Below are 21,367 nucleotides of genomic sequence, written 5' to 3' on the forward strand. Positions count from 1 at the left end.
GAGTGTCATTTGGCACGAGGCTCTAAGTCGATACCCTAAGGTCACGCATCTGGATTCAATGAACGTTGGCCCGAGAGCAAAATCTAGCAGCCACAGCTATCTGTCAAGCAAACTTTGGAGCAGTGGCCTGGGTTTTGGGACTGGACTGGAAGAGGCATAGGCCACATCAGCAGTCGCACCACAATATAATTCAGCTCTACAGAAATTCTCTGTTACGGGAAAGATCATTTGCCCTGTCAACTCTCCACCTTTTCCCCAAGGTTAATCCAGCTCAACCACATGAAAAGGCCTCCATCAGTATATACATAGTGGTAACTACTTCAGATTGACCTGAATTGGTGGCCAAGGCTTAGCCTTACTCCACCAAATCGTTCTTCAGAGTGTCTTCGTCAATTTGATAGTTCTTGAACTCCCTTGTCTTGAGCCGATGTTCGAACATGTAGTCGATTTCCTCGACCGTCCTGTGCTTCGTCTCTGGTAGCCTGAAGAAACACCACAGGAAGCTAATGATAGAGAGTGAGCCCCACACGAAATTGCTCTTCCCAGCGAGATTCGCCTCTCCGGGGTTGATGAGGTATGGGCTTGCTGTACTGGTGACGATACCGCAGCAAGCGTCAACGGCAATGGCAATGCCCACAGTCTTAGCCCGCAGTCTCGCCGAAGGCACTTCAGTTAGAATGGTGTATGTCAGTGGTCCGATAGTCAGTTGTAGGGCAATGGTGGAAAGCATGGTAATAGCAACCTGTGCTCCGGAAACGGCGGGTCTATTGTGATAGTTGGGCGCGCAGGCGAGGATGGCGACCAACCATTCGAAGATGACGATGAGCCCCATACCAATGACGAATACATTCCGACGCCCAAAGTATCTAAGCAAGAACGCGGAAAGAACAGCGCAGACGACGCCTAGGGCGCTGTTACCGATAGAGATGTCGAATGCTTGTTGGGTTGTGACATTGAGCTGCTCGAAGAAGTAGGTGGTATTCGTGGCAAATCCAGCAAAGTCCTGACAGAAGAAAATCATGATGACGATCTCTGTGCGTCGAAGACTAGCACCTTTGAAGCACTGCCAAATGCTAGAGTCCTTCTCGACATGTTTCTCGTATAAGATCGTCTTTTGCATCATGGCCAGGGTTCTTTGCGTGTTGATCTTTGGAGAGTCGCTACTCAAGCGTCTCAGTGCCTTTTCAGCCTCTTCCATCCGCCCCTTGCGCACCAGCCACCATGGCGACTCGGGAGTGAAGAATAGAGACGGTAGGATAATAGCTGGCCATATCCACTGTAGGGCGAACGGTATTCTGTATCCCCAGTCGGTAGTCCAGGTATCGAAGCTTTCAGTGATACCACTCAGGATCAGGTTCCCTACGGCGTAGGCCAGGTTGATGTAGCCGGCGAGGTAGGGTCTGAGCGTTGTCGGGAGCAGTTCGGAGGAATATGTGGGGATCAAAACCTGGTAGAAACCCCAGATGACTCCAGAAAGGTATTCAGAGGCAGTTAGGACCTGGATAGAGGGTGCGAAGAACTGCATAAAGGTGAAGCCCGCTGTCCCGATCAGGGAGAAGATCAGGGTCCAGCGCCGACCAATATATTCCATCGGATATGCCACTGTGAAAGCTCCAATGACTTGTCCAACCAAGCTGGCATTGCCCAGGGCAGCTTGCCATGGGGCTGAGATTTGCTTGCCACTGCCTGGGACGTCGTGACCAAATTTGTCGCGAAAGGCAGGCAAGGCGAAGAAACTGTTGATGATGACAATGTCGTACACGCGCATGATGATGGTAAGAGTGATGATACTAGTGTACACGACTCCTTTCCAGTAGATCTTCAGAGCCTCGCTGACGCTCAGCTTATGCTCCAAGTCAGTGGCTTCGGCGGCGATGTCGATCAGCGACTGATCAACCTTAGCGACCAACTGCGCGTTCTTGTCCTCGACGGCGATGACTCGCTCATGTCCGTCCTGTGTTGTGACCTTCTCAACGTCCTCGACATTGTGAACATTCTTCTTGCTCTCCTCCATATTCACAGTGACTGGGGCACGCTGCCGGCAAATTCGAATAGCTTGCAATGTATCTGAAGATTAATGGAGGGGCTGATCTTTGACTCCCCAGTGTGACAGACCTTTTTATATGCGGGATCCATCTGGAAGGGTCTTTGGGGTTCGGTTCCATTTCCCGGTGTCCTCGTTGCTCAACCGGGACTTTTACATTGGGTAATTACCAGTGCTGATACACGTTCGCTGTGTGGCGGGGCCCCGCACTTTGGCCTGAGCAGCATGCAGCGGGCGATTTCCGGAGTGGTTCTTAAGAAAGTTCATGCCAAAAGCACAACTAAGCAAAACAGAGGTCATATGGATTAGCTTTGCTCTATCAGGAGCTCGGCACAATACTGTACTAAGGCTGCGCAAAGGAGCGTCGGGTCTTTTCGCATTAGAAATTTGACGAGTAGCGACATATGCCAAACTCTGTACCTAGATAGCCATGACTAGGTGTTTTGAGAGATCAGAAATGTAAAATTTTACCCCATATCTTGGTAAGGCACGTGGCGCGTGGAGTAAGTACGTCGGGAGAAGGGTGGTAGGTAATTGCCCGTAATGGCCGAGGGCTGTTCACCCCAGCCGACGGGGAAGTTCTCAGAAATGGGGACACGGAGTAGACGCCGATCTCAAAATATCCGACGGCTAAAAACCTTGTGAAGATAATCTGTTTCCTGGCATCTTCCCCATATTCCTTCTTCAACGATTCTATCAACCGGTTCCCTCTTCGCGTGGGCTAGTCTTTCACATGTTTCACGCGTGCAATGCACAAGGATCCCGATTTCGGGCAAAATATGTTGGCATGTTCAGGTTGTTCCCATCAAGCCAACCAGACAGCGTGCTAAAGAGATCTCGAAGAGGATCACAAGTACAGCCTGCAAAGGTAGCGGTCTGATGTAGCTTCTCGAAATCTACAAGGTACTTTCTTTCCAGTATCTCGACATCTCAACCTCTCAACAGGACAAAGCAGAGAGGACTATGCCCCCCATGGAGGCCTCTCAGCCCACACCGGATGATATACTGAAAAGACTTTCGCCGTTGGTCATGGGAGGAGCTGGTTTCAGTTACCAACTCCATCCTCAACCTGAGTCTCTCCCAGTCCGCCGGACTATCAAACGAGCATTCGATCTCGGTCTGCGAGCGATCGATACGTCGCCCTACTATGAGCCCTCCGAACAATTAATCGGTGCAGCCTTGCGGCATCCCGAGATCACATCCTCATACAAAAGATGCGACTACGTTCTGATGACAAAGGTTGGAAGAATACGCGAGGACTACTTCGACTATTCACCTGATTGGATTCGAAAGTCTGTGGCACGGTCGCTGCAACGGTTCGGCACAAGTTACCTGGACGTGGTATTCTGCCACGATGTTGAGTTTGTCGGCGTCGAAGAGGCTCTTCAAGCAGTGGAAACACTCTACGAACTATCGAACTCAGGTGTTATCCGCTGCGTGGGGATTTCAGGCGCCAGCATCGATATCCTTCAGGCTGTTGCGTCAAGGGCGTTTGCAAATTCCGGTCGTGCCGTTGATGTTGTTCAGATCTGGGGCCAACTGACGCTACAGAACACCCGCCTTGAGCAAGGGGGCCTAGATGCATTTCGAATAGCGGGTGTCAAAGCTGTCTGCAACTCTAGTCCGCTGGGGATCGGACTGCTCAGAAGCGGCGGAGTGCCAGTCGGCGCCTTAGGTAACTGGCATCCTGCGCCCCTCGGGCTGCGAGCTGTGTGCCAGGAGGCGGCAGATTGGGTCGAGGCCGAGGGCGATCATTTGGCTTCTGTTGCCTTGCGGTTTTCAATCTCAAGAGCTCAAAGGGCGTGCCGCCCTGGCTTCAACGTCACTACTATCACCGGAATAATTTCTGAATCCGACCTGGAAGACAATGTACGAACGGCCAAACAAATCCTCCAAAAGCCTAACACCATGTGTTCAAATGCAGCAAGAGAATCCTTCGATGATTTGCTCTTTCAGTATGGTCATCTTGATGAGGAAGCAGTTCGACGAGATAGACCTCTTTATGAGGGAGTGAGAAAGATCCTGGGTCCCTGGCTTGACTATGACTTTTTTGGGTCGCCGAAGCCGAGAACGCAGATGCGAGCCCAGAAGGATGATATGGTAATTTCCTCGAGCATAGAACTCCCAAGCAGTGTTACGCCTGCCAACTGTTGGCCCAGCTCCACAATGGTAGCTGTCCGGCGATAGACGTAGAGGCTCAACCATAGGTCTAAGTGGCCACCCACCACGGGATACACAACAAAACAGAATTCCAGACTACCAATAAAGGGGTCAGAAGCATCAATAGACTATATTGAGATCGGAAGCCTTTGTGGGTACCAGCAAGAACTCATTGTACCTCTCCTTGGCTTTGGGAGGGCCTGCGTCTGGGAAAGCAAGAGGAAGACTCTCCGTCGAGACTTCAATGCCTGCTCTCAAGACATCTAGTCCTCCTATTGCGGCCCTTGAATGAAAGTTGCTCCTCAAGCACTGTGATTCTGCATAATTCGCACGGAGGATAAAGCCCATTGAGGTTGAACTTTGCTACTCCAACTGCTTCCCGCTTTAGTCAATGTGCCGCCGGCGGCAGAGATTAACGCGACCTCCAAATTCCCCAGCACTCAAGGATGTTTCTCCCCACAATCATCTGTAATTTCCCGAGACGTCACCGGGAAATCGGCTCAGCCCCCGCAGATTTCTGTGGATCTTCAGCTCCAATCAGTTAAACGCCCAGTCAGTCGACCGCTACTACGCCGGATGTCCTACTATTCGGCTGAAGGTCAGGGATTTTAACCGACGGATTAAGGCACCGAAGCCTGTATTATGCCGCGTGAGTGACCTTCTCATTCTTTCCAGCACTTGCCCAGGTGGCTCGAACCGTAAGGGCAGGTGGAGATGGCACAACAAGCCGAAGCCCAACTCTTACAATCAGATTCTCGTCTTCGAATAAGGACCAAGCGCGCATGCGACAAATGTAGCAGCTCCAAGGTCCGTTGCGATGGTGAATGCCCTTGGTGAGCACTGCCTCGAATGAACCATGGAGATGTTCAGGACGCTTACGTTGTTTTAGCCGGCGATGTGAAGGTGAACCTCCTCGTGCTTCCAAAAATTATGGGGAATCAACTATCTAGTGTGACCAGTGCTGAGATCGGCTCTTTGAACGAACAGAATACGGGTATTCCTGTCATTATGATCGTGGCCTGAGAAGACGGGGTCGCAGGCCGAAAAGTCAGAACGCGGTAGAGCCGACGTTGGAGGACAGGACACAACTGTCTCCTCTTGGCCCAGTGTCCTCTGAGGCGGTTGTTGACGCCATTCCCTGTCTTCGTCAGACAGAACAAGTGTTAACAAGGACCGAGCTCGAAGTCTCGGAATTGCGTCTTCTTGCAGGGGAAGCAACCAGCGATGACCAATTCAACGAGGTCGTTCAACGACACGGAGCTTCAACCACGCCAAGTTTGGATCACAACATCTCTGCCTTTGACTTCTCCCGCCACCCAACTGACCATGCAGGACAAGATCTCTCTGAGCCGTCAACCACGGATAACTCTCAAAATCGTCCTAACAGGCCGAGACTGGAGTCGTTCAGCACTGCGCAGTTGACCAATGGCTTACCAGTAGAGGTGCAACCTGGACGACATGCGCAAGCAGAATCGTCAACCTCTCGGCCGTACAAGTGCCTAGAGTCCATTAGGCCTTTGCTCAACAACTTGATCAGCCCTGAGGATGCTTGTGACTTACTCGAGTTCTACTTTGCTCAGCCGGGAAGCTCTCTTTTCAGATCTGCTTCGCCTTATGTGTTGACCCACGTGCTGAGGAAGGAATCCCTACTCCATCCAACTAAGCCCCGAGAGACTACTCCAGCACTTTTGACCACAATGCTATGGGTGAGCGCTCAAACGGCAGATATTCCACTCCTCTTGCTACCAGGAGAAAGATCCAGGGTTTGCGAGGCGCTCCGCAAAATATCTACCTCTCTGCTTCATGATAGGGATCGCGATCATTGGCAAAGAAGCCCCGGTGAGTGTTCAAACATGTGGAAAAGAGCGGACCGGAAAGTGACTCAAGAGAACAGGAGGGCGTCTCGTACAGCATAGCTCTTTTTGCTACAGCACAGCGATCGGGCACCCGAAGTACGCCGAAGAGCGACCAACGGATCCGCCGCCCTCTTCCATCGATGACGTTCTAACATTCATCTTGATGTGTATCGTCATCTCAGGAGGCGATTTCAAAACTGATTGCTACCTATGGTGGTGCAAAGCGGTCAGACTGGCGCAGGCTCTGGGACTGAACCGACTAGACGCCAGCGAGGGCAGGTATGGCTCGGGGTGTCCGACATCATCACATACTTGCCAGGGGAACAAGATTGGGAGTCAGTGCTATGCTGCCCTAGAAGCTCAAGAAGAACGACGCCGTGTGTTCTGGCTTCTATTCTGTCTGGATCGACATCTGGCGTTGGCTTTCAATGGTACACCAAACATCTCAGATGACGAATGCGACGTGTACATTCCGTTACCCGACGACGTATGGGAGAATTTCGAAAACGTCCCAAGCGACCTGATCACCGAACGATCCCACGGACCACCTGTGCTGGTGACGGGAACGAGCTTTTTCGAATATTTCTTACCTCTAATGGCTATCATGGGAGACGTTATTCATATCCACCACCGTCGTTACCACCCGCGCTTCGGAGCTCTCGATGACCAGAATTCCATATCCATGGTAGAAGAACTATTTGCGAACTGTGCACAGAGCATCAGTGAACTCGAGAACCGATACGACACAGAAGAGCTGAACGGCGCAATTCCGGCAAGCGAGTTCCTCACGCCGAATTCGGGATTCCAAGAAAGTCCTCTCAACCACGCGGTGGGGACGTCGGCAGGACGCCGCCCCAAAAGCCGTGCACTGGCACAACTGGTCTCGTCGTACAGCACTTTCATCTTGCACGTACTCCACGTCCTGTTGTACGGCAAATGGGACGCCGTGTCTATGCTGGAGAACGAGGACGGATGGATCACATCTGTGCCTTTTATGAAATGCGCCTCGCATGCCATTGCAGCTTCGGAAGCCGTTTCTCAAATCCTCAAATGCGATCCGGAACTCACTTTCATGCCGTACCTATTCGGGATCTACCTACTTCATGGAAGCTTCATTTTGTTGCTTTTCGCCGACCGTATGCCCCAGATTGGGGCGAACGAGTCTGTTGAAAAGGCCTGTGAGACGATTATCAGGGCCCATGAAGTCTGCGTAGTTACCTTGAGCACCGAGTTCCAGGTAAGCACGTGGTTTAGGCTATTGACCATCAGAATATTGAGTAACAGGCCGGTTCAACTGACGGTTTGACAGAAAAGGTTCCGCAAAGTGCTACGTTCCACATTGTATAGTGTCCGAAGTGCCAGGACTACAAATGCGGAAGAGAGCCGTGTACGGCGTAGGGTGTTGTCGTTGTATCGATGGACCAAGGGTTCGAGAGGACTGGGGCTCTGACCACGAAGCATACAAAATTGATTTATTCCGCAACTGGTGGACCCCTGCCCTCGTCATGATCATAATCTCAGACTGATCAGGATGTTCGCGGGCTGCACCGGCCTGGGCAAGCCGCGATAGTTCCCGTGGAGCTGGTCGCTGTCGTTTTACTTGTTATCTAGAGTGGAGTTTACCTAGCATTGAAGATAACCAGCGTCCCTGTCAGAAGCCGTCAGGGAAATCGCTAACCCAGGCTCGCCGGGGCTGGAGGATTCGTAAGTCGTTTCAATCAAGAAGCGGCCCCTCAAATTCGGCTGTGCAACTGCAACTAGCCAAGGTCTAGCAGCATCCTTGCCGGCGCCCCGAGCGCTTAGGCTACTATCTAAGAGCCCCCACGACTAGTAATCAAATCGAGACACCCGCTGCGCCATCGGCAATTGCAACCCACATACTCCGTAGACAACCTGTATCTGCCACTGTCTCTGCCACTGTCTGAGTCCATTACCTTGACCTACCACCATACCGCCATACAGCATCATACGACGATAACTTAATGTCAGTCAGCAACGCGAATGGCATCCCACCTCGGCCACCCGGCCCGTATTATCCTATATTTTTGTGGGCGGTTCGAAAGGCTTGTTGATACATGCGAGCACGCCAAGTATCATGGTACCATAAAAGACCCTCCAAGCAGCACTCATTTAGGATGACTTCTTGCTTAGGAGATGGCCACTGCTTCCCAGACCGGTGCGAGACCTATGATGACTATGCTGGTTGCTGCAACTACAGTCTAGAGCATTGAATATGGCCCCTTGTCGCACAAACTATCAGTGTCTCGGACAGGGGAGGCACTACGCAGATGAAACCAGCCACAAACGCCACAAGGTCGCATCTTCACTACTTCCTGCCGTAGCAACCGCCGGCAGGCATCCGCGCGGAACGTGTCTTCTCGTGGATAGCAATGATCTATATGAAGCCCTTCATTCAACACTCCGCTACTCTCTTGCCCTGACACGTTCTCAAGCTCAGTGACCTACTATCATGGCAATCGACATCAGCAAAAGTGCCATCCATTTGTTCCAGTCGCAGGACCGCTTAGAACTCCTCAATGATATCGATAAGTTCCGCCAACATGGCCTCGCCAACCTACCACAGATCGTCGTGTGCGGCGACACAAGCAGTGGCAAATCGTCTGTGCTGGAAGCATTGTCTGGGATTCCATTCCCGGTTGACAGCACCATGTGTACAAGATTTGCGACGGAGATCGCCCTACGATATTCCTCAGATGAGACAATAACGGGGCTAGCATTTATTACCCCTGGACCGCGATCATCTGAAGACCATCGAGCTTGTCTTCGATCCTTCCAGAAGACAGTCATAGCTGGTCTCGATGCGATTCCAGAAATCTTACTAGAAGCCCAGAAAGTGATGGGAGTTGGTGAGGCCGGAGGCATCAGTCGGGATGTGCTGCATTTGAGACTCAGCGGTCGACAGCTACCAAATCTCACATTAGTGGATCTTCCAGGCCTTATTCATTCTGCCACGAACTCAGATGACATCGACAACGTCCAAGATCTTGTCAAGTGCTATTTCAGGCAGAAAGAGAGCTTGATTATGGCTATCGTGTCCGCCGAAAATCCCATCGAGAACCAAGGAATTCTGACTTTATCCCGCCAGTTCGATCCGAAAGGCGAGCGTACGATTGGGGTCATCACCAAGCCAGACATCCTCCGACGTCCAGACAAAACCAGACTTACACCCACAGTACTAGAGCTTGCACGAAACCAACATGCTGCATTCAAATTCAAACGCCAGTGGCAAATCATGAGGTGTCTCACCGATGACGAACGGCAGAAAGGGGCGGACAGAGATCGAATTGAAACAGACTTATTCTTGCAGGATCCATGGGACGGCTTCGACAAAAAGAGGCTCGGGACGAAATCACTGAGAGCCGTCTTATGCCAATACCTGGAGGAACATATCCTGCACGTCTTGCCGGAGCTTGTCAAGTCTTTAGAGGAGAAAATTGCTTCTGCGAAGTTGTCTCTCCAGGAGCTGGGGCCTCATCGAGCAACTCAAGACGAACGTAGGCAATATCTAATCCGAATCAGCAGGCGGTATGCGCAGATCGTCCGAGATGCCTTGAACGGTGACTACTCCGACTCCTTTTTCGACAAGCTTGACGCCGGAAAAAGACTGCGAGCGAAAACGATGGCGCTTACCGACGACTTTGAACACGCAATGCGCATACGGGGCCACACATTTGAAATTAGAGGACCTTTATCTCATCGCGACGAACCTCACCGCATCACAATCCCGGATGCCCTGGTCAAAGTTGGGAAGCTCTTAGAGGGCTACCGGGGTCCGGAATTACCGCTGCTCTTCAACCCACGCTTGGTCGGGGAGTTATTCAAGGAGCAGTCCCAAAAATGGCTCAAGCTCACTGCCGAGTATACTGATGCCATCTGCCATGCCGTCGAAGTCTTTCTACGGAAGGTCATCGACTCGATCTGCCCTACCACGGCACGAGTTGCGGAGTTGATTCTCCGCGAGGTTTTCCAAGATGCAATTCACGACCACCAAGACAAGCTGAATAACAAAGTTCTGGAATTGTTCACACCGCATACAAGTGCATTCTTATATTCGACAAAGAGTCGACTAGAGGAAACCTTACGCGCTGTTCAGCGTGACGACTATGTATGGACAGTTGAAAACGAGGCTGCGAGTGGTGGCTCGGCCTCTTCTGGCGGTGGTCTTGGAACTGCCAGCTCAGATAGAGATCCACGCTTGACAGCACTTCAGCTCTCAAGGGCATACTACAATGTTGCTCTTGAGACGTTCGTTCAGAACGTGGTCGTGCTCGGGGTTGAATCCTGCTTACTCTCAAAACTCGAGGAAATGTTCTCCCCCGAAACCGTGGCACAAATGAACGAGGACAAACTGCAGCTGCTTGGGGGTGAGACCCCAGAGATGATTACTGAACGTACAGACCTCACGGCACGCCTACAGACGCTCGAGACCGCTCTGAAGAACTGTCGCAGGCATGCAAGCAGAGAATTTGGACTTGACCTTGACAGAGCCAGAGCAAAATCTCCAATATTAGTCTCAGAATCACTGCGAAGTGGTTCTATTAACGACGAGAAGACCGTCCCATCGTTGCCCAAACCCGATAGTGTCAACACAATCCCGGTCACAGGAAACGCAACACCAGGGACATTGTCCCGGACACAGCAGGAGAAATTACCAACGTTCAACTTCGCCGCTACCCCAAAACCCGTACCGCAGCTGAATCAGCAGGTCGGCAGCATCAAGTCGGGGATGCCAGCTGATGACGACAAGAAGAGTTCGCCCGCTCCGGTGAGCCCCGTGCCTCAGCTGAAGGTTTCACAACCGGCAGCATTCAAGACACCGTCCGATACCGTCACAGCTGACACATCGCATTCGTCCAAGCCTCTCTTCGGTGGCTTCGGTGGCCTAACCGCAACCCAAACAAGCAAGCCGGTTGCCAGGTCTCCGAGCACAGGGTCAAATGTGGCTCCTCCAAGTGGTATATTTGGTTCGACATCGGCTTTTGTTCCCGGGCCACCCAAGTCTCCCCAAACAGTACTATTGCCCGGCTCTAGTACTGATGGATCTCCGTTTGGTGCCCCTGTGAAGCAATCGCCGAATTCGAATAATCTGTTCAGTTTCGGCACAGCAGCGTCTACAGGAAAGCCGCCGAGCTCCGGAATAGGTGCTTCCAGCTCTGGTAAGTTAGTCATCAAGATATCATATTATCGCCCAGACTCTAAGTGCTCAGACAGACTCCCACTAGGCTCAATCACCTTTGATAAAACGACAATCGAGCTTCTAATACCCCCACCAGGGTGGCCGTCGGGCTTTGGCTGGGGCCAAGCATCAAGCCTTCGAAATCGCCTTGATCACGGTCCAGACGATGGTATCCATCGGGGCTCCAATTGGACAGAAGTTCTCAGATGTCTTGTTAAATACCATTCCACATACAACAGGGGCGTGTCGTTCGAGGTAAGTGATCTGCAAATGAGCTTCTTTTCCTCGGCTTCTGCCCTGTCTAACCGTCGCATCATCACAGGAGCTCCGTCTTCAAGACTACGGAGTAATCTTCGGTGACGAAATCCGGAGATTCATGGCCAGCAGATTCCCTGACATGAAGCGTGTTTCATATGCCAACTATCTAGAAGGAGTGAGAAGGGAAATCTTGTACGGATAAACAATCAAATGGCCAGACTGAACCAGGAACTAGTATTCGGTTGACGTGGGGCTGGTATATACATGTATACCTAGGTAGGTTCGAGTGTCTTCCTGACGCCACTTCTGTATAATCATGACCGCCAACTTCCTGATCGACCTTACCACTTGCTCTGTAGTGGTCTCAGACACGATATCTGGCGAGCTGGTTCCTGGATCCACATACCGCGCGGCATATGGGCCTCCGCTTTCTTCGACGGCCTAGCGGCACAGGCGGAGCTTGAAGCCTCCGATCAACTAGCGTCAGAAATCACCTTTCTCCATCAGTATTACAAACTGCATACTTGCCGCCTGCCACCTCGTAGACCCCATCTTGGCACAGGAGCCTGTCCCTCCTGGCTGCCTCGTAAGAGTGACAATAATGAGAAGTGACAGCGGTTGTTGGACATGTCGCCTTCGACGCAAGAAGTGCGGCGAGGAGCATCCTGTTTGCGATGCCTGTGCTGCGCTGAACATCAAATGCTGCTACAGCCAGGATAAGCCAGAATGGATGGATGGCGGCGCCAGACAACAGGAGGTCGCCCAAAGACTCAAGCGCCAGATCAGAGAGCAGGGCCACCGCCGCAATGGGAAGCGCCAGATCCAAGGTTCCAGAAATCGCGGCTCACCAGCTGCATTGCCTGTTGACAAATCGGGGGTAACTTCCTCAGAACCAAGCGATTATCTGGCAACACCAGTATCCGACATACCAACCGGCGATGGCATGTCTTACACAGAAAGCAGCGAGGCCATGGCCCAGACCGCTGGCCCACTCGGTCCATATCCTCGGGGCAATACGAATGGCATGCTTGACGGCACAGAAGCGCGCGAGGGCGGAACCTCCGGCTGGCCTGATGCTTGTCTGTTCATGTTCTACCTCGAAAATCTCCTTCCATTCTTGTTCCCCTTCTACCGGCCGTCCCTCGCCGAAGGTGGCCGATCATGGATACTGGACATCATGATGACCAGCCCCGTCGTACGGCAGACGGCGCTGTGCCAGAGCTCGTACTTCTTCTCGCTGGCGTTGGGTGTAGGAGGCTGCCCCGTTGCGTTTCAGAAGCTGCTCAGGCAGACCAGAGACGCCTTCGAGACGCTGAGACAGTCGCTGCAGGCCCTGGGCGAGCGGAGCGGCGGCACCGAGCAATATCTCTGTGAGGTGGTAAGGACCCTCGCCGGCGTCCTGCAATTGCAGCGCTTCGAGATGTCCGTGTCGAACTTCGAGAACTCCCAGGCCCACCGCAGCGCTGCCATTGCGCTCTTCCGCCGTGTTCTGGACAGTGCCGGCGCAGAATGGTCTCGGACAAGCTTCGACACAGTCATGAGCCGCCTCGGTACTTCGTCGTGGAAACTGCCTCCGCAATGCATCCAGGTCCCCAGCGCCGAGCAGGCAGCCTTTCGCTTCTCGTCTGGGCTGGTAATACTGGACGACATCATCGCCAGCACGGTGCTCCAGGAGAAGCCGATCCTGTACGCGTACCACGACAGCCTTCTGAATGGCACCACCGACCAGTCGGGACCTCCAATAAGTCTCGAGGCTATTTACGGATGCCAGAATTGGGTTTTGCTCCAGATCAGCGAAACCGCCGCGCTAGATGCATGGAAAAAAGAGTGCAAGAGAGCCGGCGACCTCGATATGATGGAGCTCGTCCGCCGCGCCGCACCTATTAAGGATACCCTGGCTGTCAAACTTACACGCCTTGAAGCCAATCTAGGTAGCGTCTCGGAACGAACGCACAGCAACATGGTCCTGGATAACCTCTTTGCACCATACTACCAGCGCGAATCTCCAGAACAAGTGGCCAGTCATACCGTCCTTGTCACCCGCGTCTGGGCCCACGCCGCGCTTCTCTATCTATTCGTTGTGGTTTCCGGATGGCAGCCCTCTAGCAGCGACGTGCGCTGCCATGTCTCTCAAGTGATCGACCTACTGACGCATCAACTACCTGCCCCAGCATTGCTGCGCACCATGGTCTGGCCATTCTGCTTGGCGGGATGCCTCGCAGAGCCGCCGCAGGAGGCTTGTCTGCGTGGGATGGTCGAGGTGCTGCAGCCGCCCAGCGTCTTCGGGACGGTCTACGAGGCGCTCGCGATCATGGAGAATGTGTGGCGTTCTCGGGACAGCGGAGACGTCTCGATACGGGATCTGGCTGCTTGCTTGAGAAGCCAGGGCGACTTGGTGTTACTTGTTTAGATTGACCATCGCGCGTGTCAGCTTCAATCACTCCCGAGTCAGTTGGCTTGTCCATGGCTGCAACTATGACCTAGGACTGCTCTGCTATGTATTTGAACGCTCGGTCTTTGTGTTCGTTGTCTGTATCGAGTACTCCTGATATATTCAGGTATAAAATTTCTCAAGAGCATTAAAAAAGTGCAATCAATCAATCAACTCGGAGCCATGATCTCATTGTGGTGTCCCCAATGGCGCCCCCGAGGTCCCGCTCACGGCATGGCAAGTTGAGCTCAGAGCTTGAATCCAACATAGCCCTTGTCCTTCACGAATGTAGCATGCCACGGCACATTCCCCTCTTGCGCAGCCAGCTGCGCGTAAAAGTCTGCATGTGCGTCGGCGTCGACAGCACCTCCCTTCAAGGCACCATCCTCGTAGCGCTCGTCGGTGTAGAAGAATCTATAGATGATGAGAAAAGCCGAGCGCGTCAGCAAGTGATTTTTTAAACGAGTAGAGAGATAAAAACCCAGACAACAGTAATGTTTGGGAAGGAGTATAGAGAGTAGAGAGATGAAAACCCAGCATCGACCGTTTTCCTTTCAGTCGCTGCAGGTGGAGGCCACAACAAACTCAAACTCACCGGAACCCCTTGGCTGAATAGAGCGTGTCGGCAAGGCCGATCCAGTACGCCGCCGCGGACTTGCCCATGCCGGGCGTCATCATCGTCGGCCACGGGAGGACGCGCACGTTCATGATGTTGCCCGTGTAGATGAACGTCTTCTTTGTCTCGGCGGGTAATGTGGTCCACCCGTCGACAGCTTGCTGCGCGGCGACGTACGCGCTGAGTGTGTTGACGTTCATGTCCGACACCACGGTCTCTAGGGGTGTTGAGAAGACGGACCCCTCGACCGGAGGCGGCGTGTACGTGGACGCATTGTACACAATCACCGCCGGCGCCGCGTGGAACTCGTCCTTGACTGAGCGGAAGAGTGCTGGGATCGAGTCCGGCGAGGTGAAGTCGGCTTTGAGCGAGAGAAACCCGTCGCTGGTCTTGCTGTTGCTGCCACCCCGAGACGCGACGGCGACGTGGTAGCCGTTGCTGGCGAGTTTTCGGGCCACGGCGGCGCCGACTCGGGGGCCATAGCCGAGAATGAATGCGACAGAGGTAGAAGTCATATTGAGGACTGTTTTAAGGAGGAGGAAAAGGGGAAATGCAGTCGGATAGTGTAAGGGGGATTTGATGCCGAAGGGAATAGAGAAAAATACCGACCATCTTGTGCCCGGGTGATCGAACACGATTATATTTCCAGCAACTCTTTCGCATTTACGACCTGTGTGAGACATTGATTTCTCAGCATGACGTCGCGGGACGCTTCTGCTCCCCTGCACAGATCAAAAGTGAAATTGAAGGAAAGATCCAGATGGGCAGAAGAAAGGAGCACAATGTCAGTCTCCGGACTCGGTACAGATGTCAAAGCAAGACCCACATGCCGCGCGATATGCAAAGCGGATCCATATTCAAGCCGCGCGCAATGCCGCCTCCGCCGTTGTGCTAGACCAATCACTGATTGTCTCGCAGGAAATGTTCTACTTGGAAAGGATACAATTAGTCATGGGGATACTACGAAAGAAATCTGATTCGGGTGAAGCATATGGGTTTCATACCTCTAAGCCCTGCGAGGAGAGATTCCGTGGTAGCCTTCACTTGTTTGCTTCGCTTCTGGCGTTGTGCCCTGAATATGAATTGCGGCAGTATAAGTGCTGGAGTACCCTCAAGTCATTTACAATAGTGTTTGTTGCGAATCGGACAGTATCTCTGCTGCCGTCGGAAACCAAGCTCTACACCCGATCCGCACAACATGATTTCCCCGAGCATGAGCTCTTCGATGGTAGTAAACCAGGTTACAACGCCAGAGCAAGAGACGCCATCTCAAACGACAATGTTCAGCGAAGGTACCAAGTTCTGAGAATTATTATGCCCCCAGGCTTGTCTTGAGCTGACGCACGAGGTCGCCCAAGTAGATATTGAGGGCAAAGAGCTTCCCGAGAATGGAACTGCCGTCTACCCCGCCGACACACTCTCGATACCGCGACAGATATTCCTCGTCGGGACATTGTGCACGGCCATGTTCACCAATCAGGTCGGAATGGGAAACACCCTCACCACAGTGGGTGTCATTGGAGACTCGTTCGGCATCGCTAACCAGGGCCAACTCTCCTGGTTGATCGCTGGATACAGCTTAACCGTCGGTACATTCATCCTCGTCGGCGGCCGGCTGGGTGACGAGTTTGGCAACAAGAAGCTGTTTGTCATCGGCATGAGCTGGTACGCGCTGTGGTGCCTCGTCGCGGGCCTGTCGGCCTTCTCCTCCCACGTCCTGTTCGTCTTCGCACGTGTCTTCCAAGGGATGGGTCCTGCGTTGACCCTGCCCAACGCACTTGCCATCCTGGGCCAATCGTACTCTCCGGGTCCGCGCCAAAATATGGCTTTCGCGTGGTTTGGCGCCTCAGCACCTTTCGGAGCCATCGCAGGATTTCTCTTCGGAGGCCTGTTCGCCCTCGCCTGGTGGCCGTGGATCTATTGGAGCCAGGCCATTGCTCTGGCTGCTGTTGCCGTCTTTGCGGCCTGGATAATCCCTCCCCTGCCCGTCCAGCCGGAACAGAACCAAGATTTTCTCGAGCAACTCGACTCACTAGATATTCCTGGAATGGTCACCGGTGTCACAGCTTTGGTCTTGTTCAACTTTGCGTGGAACCAGGCTGTAGTTGTCGGGTGGCAGGAGCCCTACATCAGCGTCTGTCTAATCCTGGGTCTCCTTTTCGCAGCGGGCTTCTTCTGGGTCGAGATCTATCATGCCAGGTCTCCGATCCTGCCTCTCGCAGTTTTCAATTCGGACATTGCTTTTGTTTTTGCATGCACGGCGACGGGCTGGGCTTGCTTTGGCATATGGGTCAGTTCCATCTCATCCAAGGCCACTTGTAAAACAAGCTCAAGTTAATCCTTCCACAGGTCTTCTATATCGGACAAGTCGCCCTCAACATAGGTGGCAACACGCCTCTTCAGATGGCGGCTTGGTTCATACCTGTTATCCCGTCCGGGTTGGTGTCAGCCCTCGCGGTGGGTAGGTTCCTCGGGAAGGTGCCTGCTTCGTGGATCATGATCGTCGGGCAGGTCGCCTATGTCGTGGGATCCATCCTTGCTGCAGCTCGGCCTGTGCACTCAGTTTACTGGGCCTACTACTTTTTCAGCGTCCTCATCATCACCGTGGGCATGGACACCTCCTTCCCGTCAGCCACGATCATCTTTTCCAACGCCGTCCCGCGACGGTACCAGGGCATGGGCGCCAGCATAGTGATGACCGTGGTGAATTACAGCATATCGCTCGGTCTCGGCTTCGCCGGCACTATTGAGACCAATATCAACAATGGCGGATCGAGCAGGCCCGACATGCTGCTCGGCTACCGTGGCGCTCTGTGGTTTGCGGTTGGACTGGCCGGACTCGGCTTGGTTTTGAGTCTCTGGTTCGTCGTCAATGAGCACCTCAAAGGCAAAGCTAAAGCATGAGTTTCGGGGTTAGGGAGCTTGAAATTGCATGGATATACATGGCAGAGACATCTCTAGTTGAAGGATGGCCCTGAATGTGGGAATTTTACACGCTACTAGGGTCCTCTGGGGATCCAGGTGCTTAACCTGGTGTCCAGATGGAGATGAAACCGATGGGTGCGCAGGGGGAGGCTGGATCGTTGACCAAAGTATGACTACGATTGACACTTTATCGGAGCGATTGATGAACTGCGCACTTTACATTACAGGATTATTAAGTCAAATTGTGCTTAGAGACCTAGAATTGGATAATACTGCCTAGATGCTCATAAGCCTGTCTAACAGACATTGAATAATCAGGACTTAGATCTTCACCACCTATCATGAAGCTTGTTATCCCAGCCAGACCAAATATTTTATCCCTTGGATCAGTAGACGAGCGATGTCGCATATCATACGCGATGTCAAGAATATCAGGGGCATGACGATTTGTGCTTCCCCACGATTTATCGAGTTGTTGCCCGATTTGCAGATCCAGAAGCTCCAGCAGAGGTCGGAAATCGATTTTCTCAAGGCCAGCTTCCTCCAATCGGGAGATAGTTGCGCATACTTGATCATTCGTGCAAATCGGCGAACAAGGATGCAATCCTTTGAAGCCCAGGAGAAAGAGTACGGACCGCAAACGATGGTCGCGATTCGAGAAAGGGCTGCTTCCTGCACAACCCAGACTCGCCGGAACCAGTCCCTGGTCATTATATCCCCAAGTCCTCGGTACACCAGTTGCGGAGGTCCAGTCATCCACGGCGGGCTTTTAGACGGCCCTTGACTTGACGCAAAGTATCTGAGTATTTCGATCCCGGCCACGCTATCATGGGTTGCCTCACCTAGCTAGATCACGACATTGCTCGCTTTTTCGTAGAATAAAGGCATCAGCTGAACTTGGCTGTTCTTTTCCAAAATGTCGGCTTAGTTGATGCAAATCGAGTCAATCCATATAACTCTCGGCGCATCTGCTAGACGTAGATAGCGCAGGGCATTTGTAAGTGACGGTGTGACGCTGACTATCGTATCCTGGACTGATATTGTCTCCCGCTCAGTCATGCTGCCCCATACATAAGACAACGCCTCGTATTTTGTATTGTCGCAGACTTTGGCCGTCACTAATCGGCCTTGGATAACATCGGACATTTTTCCAGGTGAAAGGACAAACAGTCGAATATCGTGACCCTCCAAAGGGGAATACAGCATACGACTCTCTCGCTGCTCTCTCAAGCTGGGAGATGTAGTTTCGTCCGCCGAGAGACGAATCCAGAAGCCGAAAGACAGTTTATGCCATTTTGCAATCGGAAATATCCAATTCAGCCCGCAAGACGGTAAGCAGACCGTGAAGCATTTTTGGTACAGTTTACAATATTTTGTTAAATTCATTTTTCAAGATGCAGATTAGGAGCGAACTGTTTTAAGACGGTGGAGAACCACAGGCGCTACAGGGCTAAATACATAAAGTGATAAGGCTCCAGGCAACATCGTGTCTCCGAGTAGAACGACGCAGCCTCCTAGAAGTGGCGAGATCGCAAAGCCACATAGCCACAGTTAGGCACAGCCACAGGCTTCTTCATCGTGTTTCCCCAGTCGTGGAACAATCTATTATGTATCCGGGTGCACTTTGTTGACTCCTATATGGTGTCTCTATAAGTCCTGATCCCCAAACAAATTCACTAAATAACGTAAAACGGCTCTGGTCCTTCTGTCAATGGAGCGGATTGTGTTTTCTCCCCTCTTCCCTCCGCCGGTTCCCCCGAGGCTGCTTCTGCAGAGTCCGTTGACGGAGAGGAGTTTTGATTCCCTTCTTCCTCGCTTGCTGCTTTCTTCTTCCGGCGCCAAAAGAAGATTTTGTGACTTCCCTGCTGCAATCTTCTTGTAGCCGCAGCTTCTCTGTCGATTCTCTTATTCTCCGCGATCTGCTCTAGATTCTCGACGTGGTGCCTCGCACGCCTGAGGTTCCTTTGAATCTCTTCCTCCGAAGCGATTTTGTACCGCAGCCGCAGGATCACCGCAGCAAGAAGCACAATGCCGATCTGGACAATGAACTGCCACTGGCCAACGGCTTCGATTTGCTCATTTGGTTCGCCGTCGGAATGGATATACGTTTCGATCCATATAATGAAAGCAATAATGATCACAGGTCCAATGACCATGACTCCGAGAAGCACACATAGTGCTATGAGGTCGGTCACGAATCGAGTGACGGGATGCTTGTGTACTCTCGTGACCTTTGCTGCGTGGCGAAATCTGATGCTTCGTATTGAAGCGAAATAGGACATTGGGTGCCGCAGAAAATCGCTCGTTTTCGAACAACCGGCCTTGATGTCAGCCATAAAGGCACTGTAGATCTCCTTGCGCCGGAACCAGAGCTGGAATGGGCGATATATGGGCACTCTCGAGGTGCACAAATTCAGTCGCCCGACAACTGAGAGGAATAGCTGTGCAGCGGTAAAGAGGGCAATAGCCGAATAAACGAGGGGTTGGAATTCGTCGCCTTCCCAGGCATTCCAAGTATGCAGACTATCGCCAGGCCCATCGGCACCGATAACTGTCGCCCTTAGCCGTGTCGACTCCCGCAGAATCTGTGAGGTATTGAAGCATGGGTAGAAGCAATTTGTCGAAAGGTTTAACCACCGTTCGTTGTCAATGATCGATGGACCAAACAGACCCCAGACGGTTGCATTCCAAGAGCCGGCCCAGAATTGATCGTCCCAACCACTATTTTGTACAGTGTCGCCGTCTTCAATTCCAGAGTAGCAGAATCGATATTGAGGTTTCGCAACATTCAAAGTCGGCCAAAGGATGAGGACTGATATTGAGCCCGCGAGCATCATGATATTCCAGATGAAGATCAGCAGATGGAGAATCCGACTTGTTCGAGCAGTGCTTGACCAAAATTGCAGTGGTAAGCCCACGAGATATGCGGTGACCACGATGGAAGTAACTGCGTCGATATCCAGCTCCAGGTAGTCCGGCTGGACCGGAACAGAGGTTACGTTTGATGCGAGTGCTTGCAAGCCATTCGAAACACCTGTCAAGTTCTCTGGACTCAGATAGGCTACCGTGACGTTCTGCGCTGGAGGTGCACCAAGCTGAGCGGAAAGGAGGATAAAAGCTTCGATTGATGCGGTGGCGGCATATGCGACTGCCGCTCCGAAGATGATGTGAGCGACCCAACCGTGGCTGATGGTGATGAAGGTCAAGGCCAGGAGGGCATAGTAAAGATACCGTGGGGTCGGCGAGTATATGTCGCTGATAGGATAATAGCAGGTGACTTGTTGCGCGATCAGAGGCTGATCAAACGAGATGTTGGTTATCGCCATTCCTGCGGCTGGTCAAATATGCTCCAAGGTCCACGGCACGTATGGAGCCTTCTCGCTCCCCCCAAAAGCCTTCTGTCCGGCCGATGCACCAAAACTTGTAGTGGAGCACAGATCAGAAATCAAGACCATCACCACAGGTTCGAGAGAGTGTCGTCGTGAAAAGAAGCGTATGAAGCTCATCATTTAACTTTTCTCTCGCCGCATGTCCGAAAGGTCCAGTTGGTTCCCAGGTGCAACGCATTATTGACCGAAACTCAGGTTAGAGTTTCCATTTTCAGCTCTTCGTATCGGGAAGTTTTGCGAGCTGAACGCCAGCAAAACTTCGCAGTCAGAGACCGGCAAGCGGGCCATGAACGCAATCAAGAGTATGTTGAGGTTCGGTCTAATTGATAGTGATGATTGAAGGCCATAAAATCATCAGGGTTCTGCTAGAAGCACGAGCGGTGATACGTACAGCGCCCAAGGCTGACGTTTCTGAGCTTCGACTTTTTGACCTTTTCTGCTTGCGAGACGGCAAGTTCCGGCCAAAATCCCTTCCATTGCACACCAGATGA

General features: G+C 52.4%; 8 protein-coding genes across 8 annotated transcripts; 4 read left to right on the forward strand and 4 right to left on the reverse strand.

Annotated features, from left to right (window-relative positions):
* Positions 1–355: 355 nt before the first annotated feature.
* On the reverse strand, positions 356–2,014 carry Z520_04970 (uncharacterized protein; the record flags this gene model as incomplete). The annotated part of the gene is made up of 1 exon (XM_016775474.1): positions 356–2,014. One exon carries the CDS (start codon positions 2,012–2,014, stop codon positions 356–358), a length of 1,659 nt encoding a protein of 552 aa, XP_016633517.1.
* A 1,002-nt stretch (positions 2,015–3,016) lies between these two features.
* Z520_04971 (uncharacterized protein) lies at positions 3,017–7,510 on the forward strand (the record flags this gene model as incomplete). The annotated part of the gene is made up of 4 exons (XM_016775475.1): positions 3,017–4,144; positions 5,383–6,043; positions 6,099–7,297; positions 7,370–7,510. The coding sequence occupies 4 exons, from the start codon at positions 3,017–3,019 to the stop codon at positions 7,508–7,510; spliced, it is 3,129 nt and encodes a 1,042-aa protein (XP_016633518.1).
* A 1,020-nt stretch (positions 7,511–8,530) lies between these two features.
* On the forward strand, positions 8,531–11,717 carry Z520_04972 (uncharacterized protein; the record flags this gene model as incomplete). Its single annotated transcript, XM_016775476.1, has 3 exons — positions 8,531–11,237; positions 11,355–11,512; positions 11,580–11,717. The coding sequence occupies 3 exons, from the start codon at positions 8,531–8,533 to the stop codon at positions 11,715–11,717; spliced, it is 3,003 nt and encodes a 1,000-aa protein (XP_016633519.1).
* A 399-nt stretch (positions 11,718–12,116) lies between these two features.
* Positions 12,117–13,925, forward strand: Z520_04973 (uncharacterized protein; the record flags this gene model as incomplete). The annotated part of the gene is made up of 1 exon (XM_016775477.1): positions 12,117–13,925. One exon carries the CDS (start codon positions 12,117–12,119, stop codon positions 13,923–13,925), a length of 1,809 nt encoding a protein of 602 aa, XP_016633520.1.
* Positions 13,926–14,194: 269 nt separating this feature from the next.
* Z520_04974 (uncharacterized protein) lies at positions 14,195–15,077 on the reverse strand (the record flags this gene model as incomplete). The annotated part of the gene is made up of 2 exons (XM_016775478.1): positions 14,195–14,360; positions 14,542–15,077. 2 exons carry the CDS (start codon positions 15,075–15,077, stop codon positions 14,195–14,197), a joined length of 702 nt encoding a protein of 233 aa, XP_016633521.1.
* A 292-nt stretch (positions 15,078–15,369) lies between these two features.
* Z520_04975 (uncharacterized protein) lies at positions 15,370–17,466 on the forward strand (the record flags this gene model as incomplete). Its single annotated transcript, XM_016775479.1, has 3 exons — positions 15,370–15,843; positions 15,911–16,852; positions 16,912–17,466. The coding sequence occupies 3 exons, from the start codon at positions 15,370–15,372 to the stop codon at positions 17,464–17,466; spliced, it is 1,971 nt and encodes a 656-aa protein (XP_016633522.1).
* A 945-nt stretch (positions 17,467–18,411) lies between these two features.
* On the reverse strand, positions 18,412–18,633 carry Z520_04976 (uncharacterized protein; the record flags this gene model as incomplete). Its single annotated transcript, XM_016775480.1, has 1 exon — positions 18,412–18,633. The coding sequence occupies one exon, from the start codon at positions 18,631–18,633 to the stop codon at positions 18,412–18,414; it is 222 nt and encodes a 73-aa protein (XP_016633523.1).
* Positions 18,634–19,163: 530 nt separating this feature from the next.
* Positions 19,164–20,813, reverse strand: Z520_04977 (uncharacterized protein; the record flags this gene model as incomplete). Its single annotated transcript, XM_016775481.1, has 1 exon — positions 19,164–20,813. The coding sequence occupies one exon, from the start codon at positions 20,811–20,813 to the stop codon at positions 19,164–19,166; it is 1,650 nt and encodes a 549-aa protein (XP_016633524.1).
* Between the last annotated feature and the right edge of the window lie 554 nt (positions 20,814–21,367).

This window comes from Fonsecaea multimorphosa, assembly GCF_000836435.1.
Source record: "Fonsecaea multimorphosa CBS 102226 unplaced genomic scaffold supercont1.8, whole genome shotgun sequence".
Classification (NCBI taxonomy): Eukaryota; Fungi; Ascomycota; class Eurotiomycetes; order Chaetothyriales; family Herpotrichiellaceae; genus Fonsecaea; species Fonsecaea multimorphosa.